Raw genomic sequence first — 16,778 nt, 5'->3', positions numbered from 1 at the left:
ACTTGGGTTTTGCATGTTTGACCTCCTGCTTTGCATGTACACCTTACCAGGATGCGCCTTCTAGGAACTGCTGGGTGCACCCTGATTGGTCACATACGCTGGACCTCCGGCTGAGCATGCACCTTGTTGTAGCCGCCAGCTGGAGAGGAGTGCAATGGTTGTGGCTCCATCACTTGCCTGCTAGCCTGCTAATTGTGAATCTTGTAATGTTATATCACTTAAGCTGGTGGCTGAGGATTATTATTGTAAAACTATTAAATGCAAAACATGCCAAGATTAGTGTCTGAAAATGGAGGACAGGAGGCTTATTATAAGCTACAGACCATTAGTGTAATAAGCCCCTGCCTACCGCCTCCCAGATTGTAACCAAGATGTGCAGTAAATACGGTAATCATCCATCATCACATGCTCTTAGTCCCACCCAGACGGTAACCCTGGCTTGAGCCGCACATAATAATCTCATAATAAACCACTTATTTTTATAAGATTATTAAATGCAGCCGAGCTCAGGGCAGCGGTACTGTGTAGGAGGCACATGATGATGGATGATTATTTACTGCACATCATGGTTACTGTGTTACTTTGCACAAAGACAGTCAACCCCCCAGTAAATAATAATAAATCAGTCTTTTACAGGGGTTTTCCAGCTAAAATAAATCTGCAGTCACTCTGACTTATGAATCCCCCCAGCACGCACACTGTGCACTGCGGAGAGTCTCCGGTTTCTGGCCCAGGAGTGGAGGGTACGTATGAGTTATACACATTCCCGGCCAATGAGCGTGGCCTCGCTCTCCATACACTTGCATAGAGCAAGGGCTTGCCCTCTAGTCGGCCATGTCTCTAGACGAGGCATGGCCTTGCACAATACAAGTGTATGGAAGCGAAGCTGCACTGACTGGCCAGGAGTGTCTATTATGCATACATACCCACCGGTCCCGGGTCTGAATCTGGCAAATCCCGCAGTGTACAGTGCGTGTGCTTGGGGGATTCATAAGTCTGCAGTCACACAGAGTGAGACTTATCAATTTGGACAGGACAACCCATTTAACTATTCTAGTCTATGGCAGGTCTACACTAGCTGATTTGAAGTGTAAATCTACCACAGATTGGCAACATGCGGTCCTTTAAAGCGAACCTGTCACCCCCAAAATCGATGGTGAGGTAAGCTCACCATCATCAGGGGCTTATCTACAGCATTCTGTAATGCTGTAGATAAGCCGCCGATGTTACCTGAAAGAGGAGAAAAAGACGTTAGATTATACTCACCCAGGGGCGGTCCCGGTGCGGTCAGGTCAAATGGGTGTCTCCGGTCCGCTCCGGCGCCTCCCATCTTCATTCCATGACGTCCTCTTCGGGTCTTTACGCCGCGGCTCCGGCGCAGGCGTACTTTGTCTTCCCTGTTCAGGGCAGAGCAAAGTACTGCAGTGCGCAGGCGCCGGTAAGGTCAGAGAGGCCGGGCGTCTGCGCACTACAGTACTTTGCTCTGCCCTCAACAGGGCAGACAAAGTACGCCTGCGCCAAAGCCACGGCATGAAGACCAGATGAGTACGTCATGGAATGAAGATAGGAGGCGCCGGAGCGGACCTGAGACACCCATTTGACCGGACCGCAGCGGGACCGCCCCTGGGTGAGTATATTATAACCTCTTTTTCTCCTCTTTCAGGTAACATCGGGCGCTTATTTACAGAATGCTGTAGATAAGCCCCTGATGACGGTGAGCTTACCTCATCATCGATTTTGGGGGTGACAGGTTCCCTTTAATATCCTGGTTACACAGACTGCCCACATGCCATATACACATAGAAGATCAGTAATAGATCGTTCTGTGCACATAAACTGTCATTGTTCTTGGCAGCATATGCCCTGTTTACAAGGACAACCGGACTTTTTAAGCCAGACAAAAAATCATTCACCTGATGAACAAGTGTTTTGCTCATTCATCAGATGGTTGGCCGCCTATTTACAATGCATATTATATATATAATCGTGCATTGTACATCCACCACAAGAGCATGTGAGAAGGAATATTGCACATCCTCATTGCTAATGTCTATGATAATAAATGGTGAAAGAGAGAATGGTAATGGCGATTTGTGTTTGATGGATGATAGCTGCAAATTAATTTGTGTTTTTAGACATGCACAGAAGTGCAGTTGACCTTGCTTTTGTGCATCTCTAAAAAGACAGAGTCTGGAGTAACTTTGCCTGTCTTAGTATAGTGAATGGTCTTGTCGATGGTTCTATCAGCACTTTCTAAATCATATTTTTCACAGTTTTAAATGGAAACCCTGACATAAGTGCTCAGTGTAGAGCACAGGATAAATGGTAATCAAGCCTTAATAGCAATAAAAAAAAAAATATTTACTACATAATGGTCCCAATATTATCTTCAACTTATGTCACAGAAAACAAGTCCCCACTTATGCCATCATCTGTCAATGAAAAATGGGGAGTTACCACATGATAGGCAGCTCAAATGCTCTGGAAAAGTAACATAGCTCTACCCCCAGACAAATGTGCTCCCAAATCTAAATGTCATCCCCCTTTCTGAGTTTTGATGTGTGAACAAACTGCAACCCCATGTATGACATTGCCGAATTAAGAAGATACCGCTTAACAATTTATGGAGTGAGTGTCTCCAGAAGTCCAAGCTGTGCACTACAATGTATTGGTCACTAAACTATCATATTTACAAATTACTCTCTGCAACATTCAGAAAATACCTTTTATATTCAAAATAGTCACTACAACCCTAGATTCATTCCCACATTGGTATAATTTCAAAAATGGGGTCATATGTGAAGACTTTCTGCTGTTCTAGTATCTTAGGGCTTCTTGCTAATGGAGTCTGCAAACTGTTACAGCAAAATTTGCGCTCCAAAAGTTAATCAAAATAGTGCTCCTTCCCTTATTTTGCCATATTCAGGAGATATTGTCCTAAGGAGTGTAGCTTAATAAAGCCTCATTTTTGGTGGTGACTGCGTCTGGGTGTCCACCTCCGGTAGGCGTATATGCTCAAAAATGATGCACGGCGGAACACACATTCACTCTGCCGGCACCATTATAGTCTACGGCCCTGTCAGCGTATATGTATGGATGCAAATTTGCAGGGAGTTTGGACGTAAGCCCCAAAAGGGCCACAGTACAGGTGCCTAAACACAATGTGAAATCACCCTAGGATAACGCTACCTGTTCTGTACAGATCACTTTTCAGTAGGCATCTCATTATCATCACAATCAGGATTACAATGTCAGCAACTCCTACATGTAGATAGGATCATTCACAACAGATGACCTATATAGAAATCACAGATCAAGTCTAGAACACACTCCCTTTTCAGTCAATTTCTGTTAAAGGGGCTTTCCACTTTAAGAAAATTAGTCTTTAAGCACTTTTATATGAACATAACAAAGCTGCTATTCACCCACCCCAAATCCAGCACCAATTCTCCACTGCAGAGGTAGCACTACTTTGCCAGCGCACATCACTGCGGCAGCTAATCACTGAGCTCTTTGGCTTGAGCCACCAAGCTGAGTGATTAGCTGCAGCGGTGATGCAAAATAGCGTAAAGTCACAGTTGCAGCCAAAACACTGAAAACCACTAAGTGCTGACAATGATCCATGTGACTTGTCTAAATGCTGTTACCAGAAGCTCAAGCAAGATGGCTACCACCACAGTCATGTATTTTAAAACATATATATATATATATATATATATATATATATATATATATATATATATATTAGAAATTAATATAGGAGATCATGAACTTTAATATTTTAATATCTAACCTTTTAATTAACCAATTCCTATTTGTATTTTATTTTTTGGAGGAGACAGGGACTAATGTGAATGATGATACTCTGTGTGCAGCACTTTGGACTATGTTGATATTTTATAAACGACTGAAAATGAATAAAATCCATTCTATGCAATGTCTTACAAGCCTAAACTAAAGATTTACACCAATAACTTGTCCATGCTGTATTTTATATCCAGCAAGTCAACTGATGTTTTACTGATACTTTCTCTTTATATTAAATGTTGCAGATAAATAATATTGTTTGAAATGTTATTTTGTCAATTTAGACAGTGGACACGCGAGTTGGTCTAGTTGTCTAACCGTCCATTTGTTAGTAGGTGCGTTCAGCAAGTTAGTTTCCAGAGGGTATTGCCAAACTTCTTGCAAGTAAAATATTGGCTGGAGCTCCATTTACTGATTAAACCTTGCTATCTCGAAGTCTGATCTCTATTGACAAAGCGCTCAAACAACTCGCCAACTAAATGTTGTCCTCTTTCTGACCACATCAGGAGTCATCGCTGGTTGCAGTCTCTGAATCAGAAATTATGACCGGATAAAACTGATCTAAATGGCTTTTACTGTGTGAAATCTATATTAATTTTCTACCCAAAGCTCTAAAGATTTAATATCAAGGTTTTCATTTCCCTCATTGAAATCAAAATGTTTTGGCGTCTTCGATTTTCAGCTCATAGGAGGTTCAAGTTTGTGGTCCTGTCACTTCTCTTCCTTACTTTTTTAATGCATTTTGCTCTGGATATTTTTTCTTTTTCTACTACAGTTTCATGCTCTTGTCCATCTCAAAACCACCCCAAAGCTAGGATACACCTGGCGAGGAAATCTCCTCTTGTAAGAGCTTTGCAAGATTTTAGTGGCAGTAATGGGTCCTCGGTGGATGGAAGTCAGACCTTGAAGGTTTCAGAAGCAAGACCGAAAATTGTGAACGGTTCACGGAAAACATATCAAGGATCAAAACTAGCTTCTCTCTTCCAACATCCTCTCTATAATTCCCTGATGCCTGTAATCAAGGAAGAAGACAAGCTTTTCAGAGTTAATGCTGAGGAACGATTTACCCTGAAAGGCAGTGGGAGTGATGAATGGTGAGTAACTTTTATCAAGTAAGTGAATTATTTTATGTAGAAAGACCATCGTAAAATGTCCTATTAGGGAATTCTAAGCTATGGTAAGAGGACAACTACATAGAGTGTCTCAGTGTATAGGCCCACATATTGATTGCAAAGAGTCTGTTGATTTCGGTGTGACCATTGTTGCCAGGTTTTCCCCATATACAGCCAATTGTTAGGGACTAAAGGGAGTCCATCACCCACAAAATGCATTTTAAATGGGCTATACAGTGTTGTAGGGGACTGAGCCCCTATAAAAACCATACTAGCACTGTACCTGTTACTGGTACAGTGTCTGAAAAAATACATTTTAATTCATATGCAAATTAGGAGTCTTCAGTACACCACTGGGGGGCCAAGAATTTGGAGCAGTTATGCCACCTCATTTACATATTTGGGCCCTTTGCCCACTCATTTTCCAGAGTGAGCATGTTGCCAGCGTGTGTGAGACCACACATGTATGAGGTGGTTGTGCGCATTCCCCACCCTGTCTCTGACGCCGCTCGCTGCACTTTTGGGTGTATTAGTGCATCAAGCGGTGTCTGAAGAATGGAGACAGGGAGGAAAATGCGCACAGCCACACACGCCAGCTGCATTTACACAGTGTTCGCTCTGGGAAGCGAGTACTGACAATCAGAAGCAGGGGAAGAACCTCAATATGCAAATGAGGAGTCGTAACCGTGCACCAAATTCTTGGCCACACCAAGGGTGCACCATAGCCTCCTAATTTGCATAGGAATTAAAAGTTATTTTCTCCGGCCCAGTAACAGGTACAGTGCTAATATTGTTATTATAGAGGCTAAGTCTGCTGCAACACTGTATAGCCCGTTTAAAATGCATTTTGGGGTGACGGACACCCTTTAACCCTCCATATGGCACATCTCTGGCACTCCCCAGTTCAGGCACAGGTTAGAAACTATAATATTTAATTATCTCATTTTCTGGGCTCTAAAAATAAACAGTGACCTTCATAGGGATGTATTAAAAGAGTACACAAAATCAGATGCAAAAAGTACATTTAATAACCATAAACATAATAAAACAAAAAGTACCCAAATTTAACAACTACCACCAAAACCCTCTTATTTGTAAGAAAACCCTATTTCTTTTTATGAAATATCCACAAACCTTGCATTATTCATTCAGAAATAAAAATAAACAATTGTTATGAAAAAAAACAAAGAAAGTACAAACCTTCAAAAGTGAGGTGGAATGAGCCTGAGAGGCCATGGAGGTCACACCTGCTCTCCACAAGGATGGTGGTAAAACTGAATGGGGGGTTTCAAGCAACACCTAAACATAGGAAGGTACTGGGAGGGATGGGATCCCCTGCCACCTTGGAGAGGATAGGGAAACAAAGATGTGTGAGCATCCTGTGATCAGTTTATCATGAAGGAGTCCTTCTAAAAAGAGCTGAATCTTTAAAACTCCTTACTTACATTGAGCATACTATACTGGCACATCAAATTTCATCTGCCTGTGTATGGAACGGGCTCAGGAGTTGAGTCCACATCATATTCGGTAGATGCGGGCTTTGTTGCACAACCAGTATCCAGCGATCAGAGGTAAGCTCCAGTCACTGCTGTTAACCCAATAAACGCCCCTTCAATCTATGACAGCGGCACCTAAGACATTCTGGCAAAGGGGACACATGATAACAAGTGCCCATAAACCACAAAACCTCACACATTTGCTGGGTGCTGATGGGTTGTTGAAATCCCGTATGGCTGTTTTATCATTGCTCATGAGATGCCCAGCAACAGGCCAGGCTTCATAGGAGACCATGATTTTAGCTACAGTGCCTTGCGAAAGTATTCGGCTCCCTGGAACTTTTCAACCTTTTCCCACATATCATGCTTCAAACATAAAGATACCAAATGTAAATTTTTGGTGAAGAATCAACAACAAGTGGAACACAATTGTGAAGTTGAATGAAATTAATTGGTTATTTTAAATTTTGGTGGAAATTCAAAAACTGAAAAGTGGGGCGTGCAATATTATTCGGCCCCTTTAACTTAATACTGTGTTGCACCACCTTTTGCTGCGATTACAGCTGCAAGTCGCTTGGGGTATGTCTCTATCAGTTTTGTACATCGAGAGACTGAAATTATTGCCCATTCTTCCTTGGCAAACAGCTCAAGCTCAGAGAGGTTTGATGGAGATCGTTTGTGAACAGCAGTTTTCAGCTCTTTCCACAGATTCTCGATTGGATTGAGGTCTGGACTTTGACTTGGCCATTCTAACACCTGGATACATTTATTTGTGAACTATTCTATTGTAGATTTTGCTTTATGTTTGGGATCATTGTCTTGTTGGAAGACAAATCTCCGTCCCAGTCTCAGATCTTCTGCAGACTCCAACAGGTTTTCTTCAAGAATGGTCCTGTATTAGGCTCCATCCATCTTCCTGTCCTGAAGAAAAGCAGGCCCAAACCATGATGCTGCCACGACCATGTTTGACAGTGGGGATGGTGTGTTCAGGGTGATGAGCTGTGTTGCCTTTACGCCAAACATATCATTTAGCATTGTTGCCAAAAAGTTCGATTTTGGTTTCATCTGAACAGAGCATCTTCTGCCACATATTTGATGTGTCTCCCAGGTGGCTTGTTGCAAACTTTAAACAACACTTTTTATGGATATCTTTGAGAAATAGCTTTCTTCTTGCCACTCTTCCATAAAGGCCAGATTTGTGCAGTGTACGACTGATTGTTGTCCTATGGACAGACTGTCCCACCTCAGCTGTAGATCTCTGCAGTTCATCCAGAGTGATCATGGGCCTCTTGGCTGCATCTCTGATCAGTCTTCTCCTTGTTTGAGATGAAAGTTTAGAGGGACGGCCGGGTCTTGGTAGGTTTGCAGCGGTATAATACTCCTTCCATTTCAATATGATCGCTTGCACAGTGCTCCTTGGGATGTTTAAAGTTTTGGAAATCATTTTGTATCCAAATCCGGCTTTAAACTTCTCCACAACAGTATCATGGACCTGCCTGTTGTGTTCCTTGGTCTTCATGATCCTCTCTGTGCTTCAAACAGATCCCTGAGACTATCACAGAGCAGGTGCATTTATACGGAGACTTGATTACACACAGGTGGATTATATTTATCATCATTAGGCATTTAGTACAACATTGGATCATTCAGAGATCCACAATGAACTTCTGGAGTGAGTTTGCTGCACTGAAAGTAAAGGGGCAGAATAATATTGCACGCCCCACTTTTCAGTTTTTGAATTTCCCCATAAATTTAAAATAACCAATAAATTTTGTTCAGCTTCACAATTGTGTTCCACTTGTTGCTGATTCTTCACCAAAAATTGACGTTTGGTATCTTTATGTTTGAAGCATGATACAGTATGTGGCAGAAGGTTGAAAAGTTCCAGGGAGCCAAATACTTTCGCAAGGCACTGTATATACTGTGTACAGTGGTATTGCAGTATATAGAACAAGCAATTAGGCTCTTGTAGGCTCAAGTCCCCGAATGGGAATAAAAAATAAACTAAATAAAAAATATAAAAATTCAAAACACCCCCACCCTTTCACCATTTAAATATAAAAAATATAATCATAAACACATTTGGTAAAGTAGTGTTCTTAAAAGTCCTATCTATCACAATATAAAATGAATCTTCAAAGGGAAAAATAATTAAACAACAAAATTATATTTTATTAGTTGCCATAACTCCACTGAGAATGCAATAAGAAGCAACCAAAATGGTACAAAAACAAAAGTCATCGCTCTCCTCAGAGGACAAGCACCCCTACATCTGCATCAATGGAAACATTAAGGATCTCAGAAAATAAAAAAAACTATGAAAATGAAAACTGCCCAGTAATAAAGTTTAATATTTTTCCATTAGATTGGCCATCGATGTTTGATTGATGGGAATACAAACACTGAAACCCATCAGAAAAATTAAGGGGCACAGCGGCTGCATATTATAAGAATAGGCCATTATTTGTAAGTTGCCGAAAACAAATGAAAAACAAATCTGGATAGGATATAATATAATAGATGTGTCCAACATTTTATATTCCCCTAGCGCCTAACAGTCCGATATTTGAGAACCATTAAACAATGCTGCTGCCATCTTCATTACATATGCACAACATTGGATGAATTCTGTGTATACAATTATCTCTCAGTATTAAAAAATGTTTTTGAAACTTTACTTTTTTTTAATTTTACTCCATAGACTTGGGAATAGCAAACTGAGTTTTCCTCACCCACTGCTGCTAGATTACTGCTTTCCCTGTTCTGCCCCCATTTTTGTTGATAGGCTGCAGCAGTGACATTACAACAACGTATCATGACTGCTGCAGCAAATTATTGGGTCCAGCAGTGTTGATAACATAGTGTGTACTATCTTATTAACACACTGGGCTGCTGAGCCAAGTGATTGGCTGCAGTGGTCACGTGCTGTAGTGGTGACATCACTGATTCCGCCTTTTTGTCAGTGGTGCAGAGTAGCGGTATAGAGCAGTTGATGGGTGATTAAAGCTCAGTGTGATACATTTAAACAAATATATATAAAAAAATTACAGTTAAACCCCTTTTAATTCTACATTCCCACACTTATTATTTGTTGCGTTTTTGATGTTGTAGTTTTTCTTCACCTATTAGCTAAATTACGTTTTTGAGTGCAGTTTTTTTACATGCATTTTTATCACTTTTTTATGCTGCATTTTTTGCCTTTTTTTGGTATGTCATGTTTTAAGTAAGCTGCTTTGTTTTGGATACAGACTGTAACGCAGCTTTAATAAAACTTTATCTATATTCATGTGGGGATTACAGGTGTGTTTAGTGCATTTCCGTTGCACGTGGATTTTTTTCATCTCATTCAAGTCATTGGGAAAAATCGTCAAATGAAACATACATTGGCTTCATGAAAAACTGACACTTTTGCGGATTTCAAAATCGTACTGCAGGTCAATTTACGCTGTGTAAAAAAAGCACGGTGAGCAAGAGATTCCTGATAATCCCACACATTTTACTGAAACTGTTTCATTATTTTTGCATAGCAAAAATTTATAGTGTCAAAAACTCACTAAAAACTTATTGTGGGAACTTAACCTGCTGGTTCTTCAAAGGGGGTGTTGGGTCATTTTTTTTAGTCCAACTTGTTACAAATTTGGCTAAAAATGTACAGAATTTTTCAGTTGCTTCTTTGTACCCTGTGTGGACTAATCAATAGATACTTGTATTAGTCATATTTCATTTGGTATGTTGGATCTAGGTATCTGAGTTATTGATTCCTGCTTAGAAATGCCACTGTAATTACCGTAGTCATTAATTTAATACTTTATTCAAATACGGTCAAGTCAATTATTAAGAGACCCATCAGCATGCAAAATTGGTGCAATCTAGGTGTGTGTACATAGCCTCTAATTTACTGTATATAAGATCCACCATTTTATGACAGTGCATTAAATAAATCATTTTTGCCATGGTTTTAAACCCTTTGGATGCATCTTTGGCTAACTGCACATTGTGTTTGCGTGCGTTATCAGGTGTGGACGCTCAGCCTAGTCATCCAGCCACTACAGGGACCCAGTGAAAAATGCTGTATATATATGTTTCCTTCCACTTTGTACAGGAAGCCAGAGTCTGCAGTGTGTTCCTACTTAGTAAAAATAATGAAATGGTATGGAGATGCATACTTGCCAGAACGAGGCAAAAAACACAATTATTGTAGCCAAGTGCCTATCTTGCACCTAGCCTAAAAACAACTGCAAAATGTAGCTATACAAGATATATTATATGCGTGTGTATATATATATGTATGTGTATAAATATATATATATATATATATATATATATATATATATATATATATATATATATATATACTGAGATAAATGGAACACTAATAGAATTTTCTATTCTATAAAAATTCTATGTGAATACTTTTATGACAAAAATATTCTCAGAGTGATACCTTTTTAGCTAACCAGAAGGTATCACTCCAAGAATACTTTTGTCATTTTGAGGCATAAAGTTTTTACAGTGATTTTTCTGGCTAACACAGGACCACAATATAATTTGTTATTGTACATCTCTGTAAAAATTCTGCAGTGTTTGTATTCACGCTTTGGTGTTCAGTAGCTGTTGATCTGTCCCAGTGCATTTTTTGGACTGAGATGTGTCTTCTAGAGAGCAGCATTCTCTGGATATACAGTGGGTACGGAAAGTATTCAGACCCCTTTAAAATTTCCACTCTTTGTTTCATTGCAGCCATTTGGTAAATTGAAAAAGTTCATTTTTTTCTCATTAATGTACACTTTGCACCCCATCTTGACTGGAAAAAAACCCCAGAAATGTAGAAATTTTTGCAAATGGATTAAAAAAAGAAAAACTGAAATATCATATGGTCATAAGTATTCAGACCCTTTGCTCAGACACTCATATTTATGTCACATGCTGTCCATTTCCTTGTGATCCTCTTTGAGATGGTACTACTCCTTCATTGGAGTCCAGCTGTGTTTAACTAAAATGATAGGTCTTGATTTGGAAAGGCAAACACCTGTCTATATAAGATATCAGAGCTCACAGTGCATGTCAGACCAAATGAGAATCATGAGGTCAAAGGAACTGGCCAAAGAGCTCAGAGACAGAATTGTGGTAAGCACAGATCTGGCCAAGGTTACAAAAGAATTTCTGCAGTACTCAAGGTTCCTAAGAGCACATAGGCCTCCATAATCCTTAAATGGAAGAAGTTTGAGACCACCAGAAGTCTTCCTAGACCTGGCTGTCCAGCCAAATTGAGCAATAGTGGGAGAAGAGCCTTGGTGAGAGACGTAAAGAAGAACCCCAAGATCACTGTGGCTGAGCTCCAGAGATGCAGTAGGGAGATGAGAGAAAGTCCCACAAAGTCAACTATCACTGCAGCCCTTCACCAGTCGGGCCTTTATGGCAGAGTGGCCCGACGGAAGCCTCTCCTCAGTGCAAGACATATGAAAGCCCGCATAGAGTTTGCCAAAAAACACATGAAGGACTCCCAGACTATGAGAAATAAAATTTTCTGGTCTGATGAGACAAAGATAGACCTTTTGGAGATAATTCTAAGTGATATGTGTGGAGAAAACCAGGCACTGCTCATCACCTGTCCAATACAATCATCAGCATCATGCTATGGGGGTGTTTTTCAGCTGCAGGGACAAGACGACTGGTTGCCATTGAAGGAAACATGAATGCGGCCAAGTACAGGGATATCCTGGATGAAAACCTCTTCCAGAGAGCTCTGGACCTCAGACTTGGCCGAAGGTTCACCTTCCAACAAGACAGTGATTCTCAGCACACAGCTAAAATAACAAAGGAGTGGCTTCAGAACAACTCTGTGACCATTCTTGACTGGCCCAGCCAGAGCCCTGACCTAAACCAAATGAGCATCTCTAGAGAGATCTGAAAATGGCTGTCCACCAACATTCACCATCCAACCTGACGGAACTGGAGAGGATCTGCAAGGAAGATGGCAGAGGATCCCCAAGTCCAGGTGTGAAAAACTTGTTGCATCATTCCCAAGAAGACTCATGGCTGTACTAGCTCAAAAGGGTGCTTCTACTCAATACTGAGCATAGGGTCTGAATATTTCAGTTTTTCTTTTTTTTAATAAATTTGCAAAAATGTCTACATTTCTGTTTTTTTTCAGTCACGATGGGGTGCAGAGGGTATAATAATGAGAAAAAAATGAACATTTTTGAATTTTCCAAATGGCTGCAATGAAACAAAGAATGAAAAATTTAAAGGGTCTGAATACTTTCCGTACCCACTGTGTATAATATATATATATGTGTATGTATATATATATATATATATATATATATATATATATATATATATATATATATATATATATATATATATATATATATCTTAGAATGCATAATTACATATACAGTGCCTACAAGTAGTATTCAACCCCCTGCAGATTTAGCAGGTTTACACATTTGGAATTAACTTGGCATTGTGACATTTGGACTGTAGATCAGCCTGGAAGTGTGAAATGCACGGCAGCGAAAAAGAATGTTATTTCTTTGTTTATTTTTTTTTTAAATTGGGAAAAGTTTTTTTCAGAGGGTCATTTATTATTCCACCCCTCAACCCACCATAATTCTGTTTGGTTCCCCTAAAGTATTAAGAAGTAGTTCAGGCACAAAGAACAATGAGCTTCACATGTTTGGATTAATTATCTCTTTTTCCAGCCTTTTCTGACTATTTAAGACCCTCCCCAAACTTGTGAACAGCACTCAAACATGGTCAACATGGGAAAGACAAAGGAGCATTCCAAGGCCATCAGAGACAAGATCGTGGAGGGTCACAAGGCTGGCAAGGGGTACAAAACCCTTTCCAAGGAGTTGGGCCTACCTGTCTCCACTGTTGGGAGCATCATCCGGAAGTGGAAGGCTTATGGAACTACTGTTAGCCTTCCACGGCCTGGACAGCCTTTGAAAGTTTCCTCCCGTGCCGAGGCCAGGCTTGTCCGAAGAGTCAAGGCTAACCCAAGGACAAGGAAGGAGCTCTGGGAAGATCTCATGGCAGTGGGGACATTGGTTTCAGTCAATACCATAAGTAACGTACTCCACCGCAATGGTCTCTGTTCCAGACGAGCCCGTAAGGTACCTTTACTTTCAAAGCGTCATGTCAAGGCTCGTCTACAGTTTGCTCATGATCACTTGGAGGACTCTGAGACTGACTGGTTCAAGGTTCTCTGGTCTGATGAGACCAAGATCGAGATCTTTGGTGCCAACCACACACGTGACGTTTGGAGACTGGATGGCACTGCATATGACCCCAAGAATACCATCCCTACAGTCAAGCATGGTGGTGGCAGCATCATGCTGTGGGGCTGTTTCTCAGCCAAGGGGCCTGGCCATCTGGTCCGCATCCATGAGAAGATGGATAGCACGGCCTACCTGGAGATTTTGGCCAAGAACCTCCGCTCCTCCATCAAGGATCTTAAGATGGGTCGTCATTTCATCTTCCAACAAGACAACGACCCAAAGCACACAGCCAAGAAAACCAAGGCCTGGTTCAAGAGGCAAAAAATCAAGGTGTTGCAGTGGCCTAGTCAGTCTCCTGACCTTAACCCAATTGAAAACTTGTGGAAGGAGCTCAAGATTAAAGTCCACGTGAGACACCCAAAGAACCTAGATAACTTGGAGAAGATCTGCATGGAGGAGTGGGCCAAGATAACTCCAGAGACCTGTGCCGGCCTGATCAGGTCTTATAAAAGACGATTATTAGCTGTAATTGCAAACAAAGGTTATTCCACAAAACATTAAACCTAGGGGTTGAATAATAATTGACCCACACTTTTATGTTTAAAATTTTAAAAATTTAACTGAGCAACAAAACTTTTTGGTTTGTAAGATTTATGCATCTGTTAATAAATCCTGCTCTTGTTTGAAGTTTGAAGGCTCTAACTTATTTGCATCTAATTAAACCTGCTAAATCTGCAGGGGGTTGAATACTACTTGTAGGCACTGTATATCATAAAATACATAAATAAAATATGTATTACAATTTATTCACAGTGATTGTAAAAAATTCCATGGGGAAGATCAACAACTTCTGAACACCAAGGCAAATGTGAAAGACTTTGAATATACTTACACATTGCAGATTGTTTTGAGAAGTTTCTGGTAATCTTCTATTTATTTTAATGGATTAGCAGAATTGAATTGGCATGCTTAAGAAACAAACCCATTTAAACAAAAGGAATTTCAGTGGTGGAAATTGATGAGTCATATCTTGCAGGGCCGGCGTCAGCACCCGGCGTACCCGGGCAAGTGCCGGGGCCCTGGCAAGACGGGGGGGCCCATTGACGGTATGACACTGAGGCTCCTGGGGGGCCCCCACAGCCAGACTACATCCCCTGTCCCCTGTAATACACAGTACAACTCCCAGGACTCGGAGCACATCCCCAGCAGCAGGCGGCACAGAGCTCTGGGAGTTTCGCAGCTGCTGGAGAGCCATGACGCGTCGCCGTTGATTAGCAGTCTCACCATGGATACGCAAAGTGACATCCGGTCTGTGTCGTCACTTCTGGGTGAGAGCGAGGACGAGCTCGTTATCCTAAGAGCTCAGAGCGGTCCGTCCGGCCCTGGGAATCCTCATCGTCCAGCGGCGCGCGGGGTCCGACCGTCCAGTGCCCAGAGCATGAGCCGCGCGTCGCCAAGCAGAAAGACGTGCAGCACCTGTGGGTGTCCATGACGGTGAAAGTGAAGCAGTCTTCCTTCCTGGAGCAAAGGCAGACCTACAGTATGGCATCTGAGTGAGTGATGCTGGGACTTGTAGACTACTGTCTGTATATACTACACTACATGGCTTTGTTATATACTAGGTGGGCTGTGCTATATAGTACGTGGGCTGTGCGTGCTATATACTACGTGGGCTCTGTTATATACTACGTGGGCTGTGCTATATAGTACATGGGCTGTGCTATATAGTACGTGGACTGTGCTATATACTACGTGGGCTGTTACATACTGTGTGGGCTGTGCTATTTACTACGTGGACTGTGCTATATAGTACATGGGCTGTGCTATATACTATGTGGACTGTGCTATATAGTACGTGGGCTGTGCTATATACTACGTGGCTGTGCTAAATACTATGTGGCTGTGCTATATACTACCTAGGCTGCTATATACTACGTGGCAGGCTGTGCTATATACTGAGTGGCTGTGCTATATACTATGTGGGCTGTGTTATATACTATGTGGGCTGTTATATACTACGTGGGCTGTGCTATATACTACTTGGACTGTTATATACTACGTGGGCTATTGATCTGGCATTGTACTACACCTATATTTCTCTGCTGTATCTGTGCATCATGAATCGTGGTTTGTGTTAAAGAGTATGGCCCACTGACACTTTTTCGCCCGGGGCCCTCAAAAACCTGGAGCCAGCCCTGATATCTTGTACTTTATGCATGTTTTTGCTGTGAATTTGGTCCCTAAATATGAATGCGTCTATACTAAAAACAAATGTAATGGTGAATGTATTTTTTTAGGATCAGTGCTGGAATGGAGTTTGCACTTCCCACAGGAGAAACAGCTGCTGACACTTATCCTTCATGGTTGAAATTCCACATAGGAATCAATCGCTATGAATTATACCCCAGACAGGACCCTTTGGTTCCCATCTTGCTTAAAGAAATTTCTACGCAGCGTATTCTTAATTCAGGTAAAAATTCCTTCAAAATTCTTTATTGCAAAATGCAAAACTATATTGGTTTAGGTTTGGCTACTTACATCACAATTTGATAAAATGCAGGAATCAGATATTGTGTAAAAAGACGATAAATGTTTACCACTGAGGCAGTTAATGTGGCTGCTTTAACGTCCCATATGGGGAGGAGGACAGGTTCTCCTCTAAGGCCATGTGCACACGTTCAGTATTTTTCGCGTTTTTTTCGCTATAAAAACGTGATAAAAACGCGAAAAAAATGCTTACATATGCCTCCCATTATTTTCAGTGTATTCCGCATATCTTGTGCAAATGTTGCATTTTTGTCCGCGAAATAATCGCATCGCGGAAAAAAAAGCAACATGTTCATTAAATTTGCGGAATTGCGGGGATTCCGCACAACTAGGAATGCATTGATCTGCTTACTTTCCTCATGTGGCTATGCCCACCATGCGGGAAGTAAGCAGATCATGTGCGGTTGGTACCCAGGGTGGAGGAGAGGAGATTCTCCTCCACGGACTGGGCACCATATAATTGGTAAAAAAAAAAAGAATTAAAATAAAAAATAGTCATATACTCACCTTCGATGGCCCCCGCAGTCTTCCCGCCTCTCAGGTGCACGCTGCCGCTTCGGTTCCTATAGCTGGTGTGTGTGAAGGACCTG

At 41.3% G+C, this 16,778-nt stretch overlaps 1 protein-coding gene across 1 annotated transcript in view; it reads left to right on the top strand.

Annotated features, from left to right (window-relative positions):
• Positions 1-4,134: 4,134 nt before the first annotated feature.
• Positions 4,135-16,778, top strand: part of LOC143788582 (extracellular serine/threonine protein kinase FAM20C-like) — a 112,980-nt gene continuing 100,336 nt past the window's right edge. Inside the window, exons 1-2 of the mRNA XM_077278364.1 lie at positions 4,135-4,901; positions 15,939-16,111. Of these exons, the coding sequence (XP_077134479.1) occupies positions 4,465-4,901; positions 15,939-16,111 (610 nt within the window). The 5' untranslated portion in view covers positions 4,135-4,464. The remainder of the gene's footprint in view (positions 4,902-15,938; positions 16,112-16,778) is intronic.

The sequence above is a fragment of the Ranitomeya variabilis genome, chromosome 8, assembly GCF_051348905.1.
Source record: "Ranitomeya variabilis isolate aRanVar5 chromosome 8, aRanVar5.hap1, whole genome shotgun sequence".
NCBI lineage: Eukaryota > Metazoa > Chordata > Amphibia > Anura > Dendrobatidae > Ranitomeya > Ranitomeya variabilis.
Note: the sequence above shows the minus strand (reverse complement) of the source record. Positions and strands in the feature narration are given on the sequence as shown.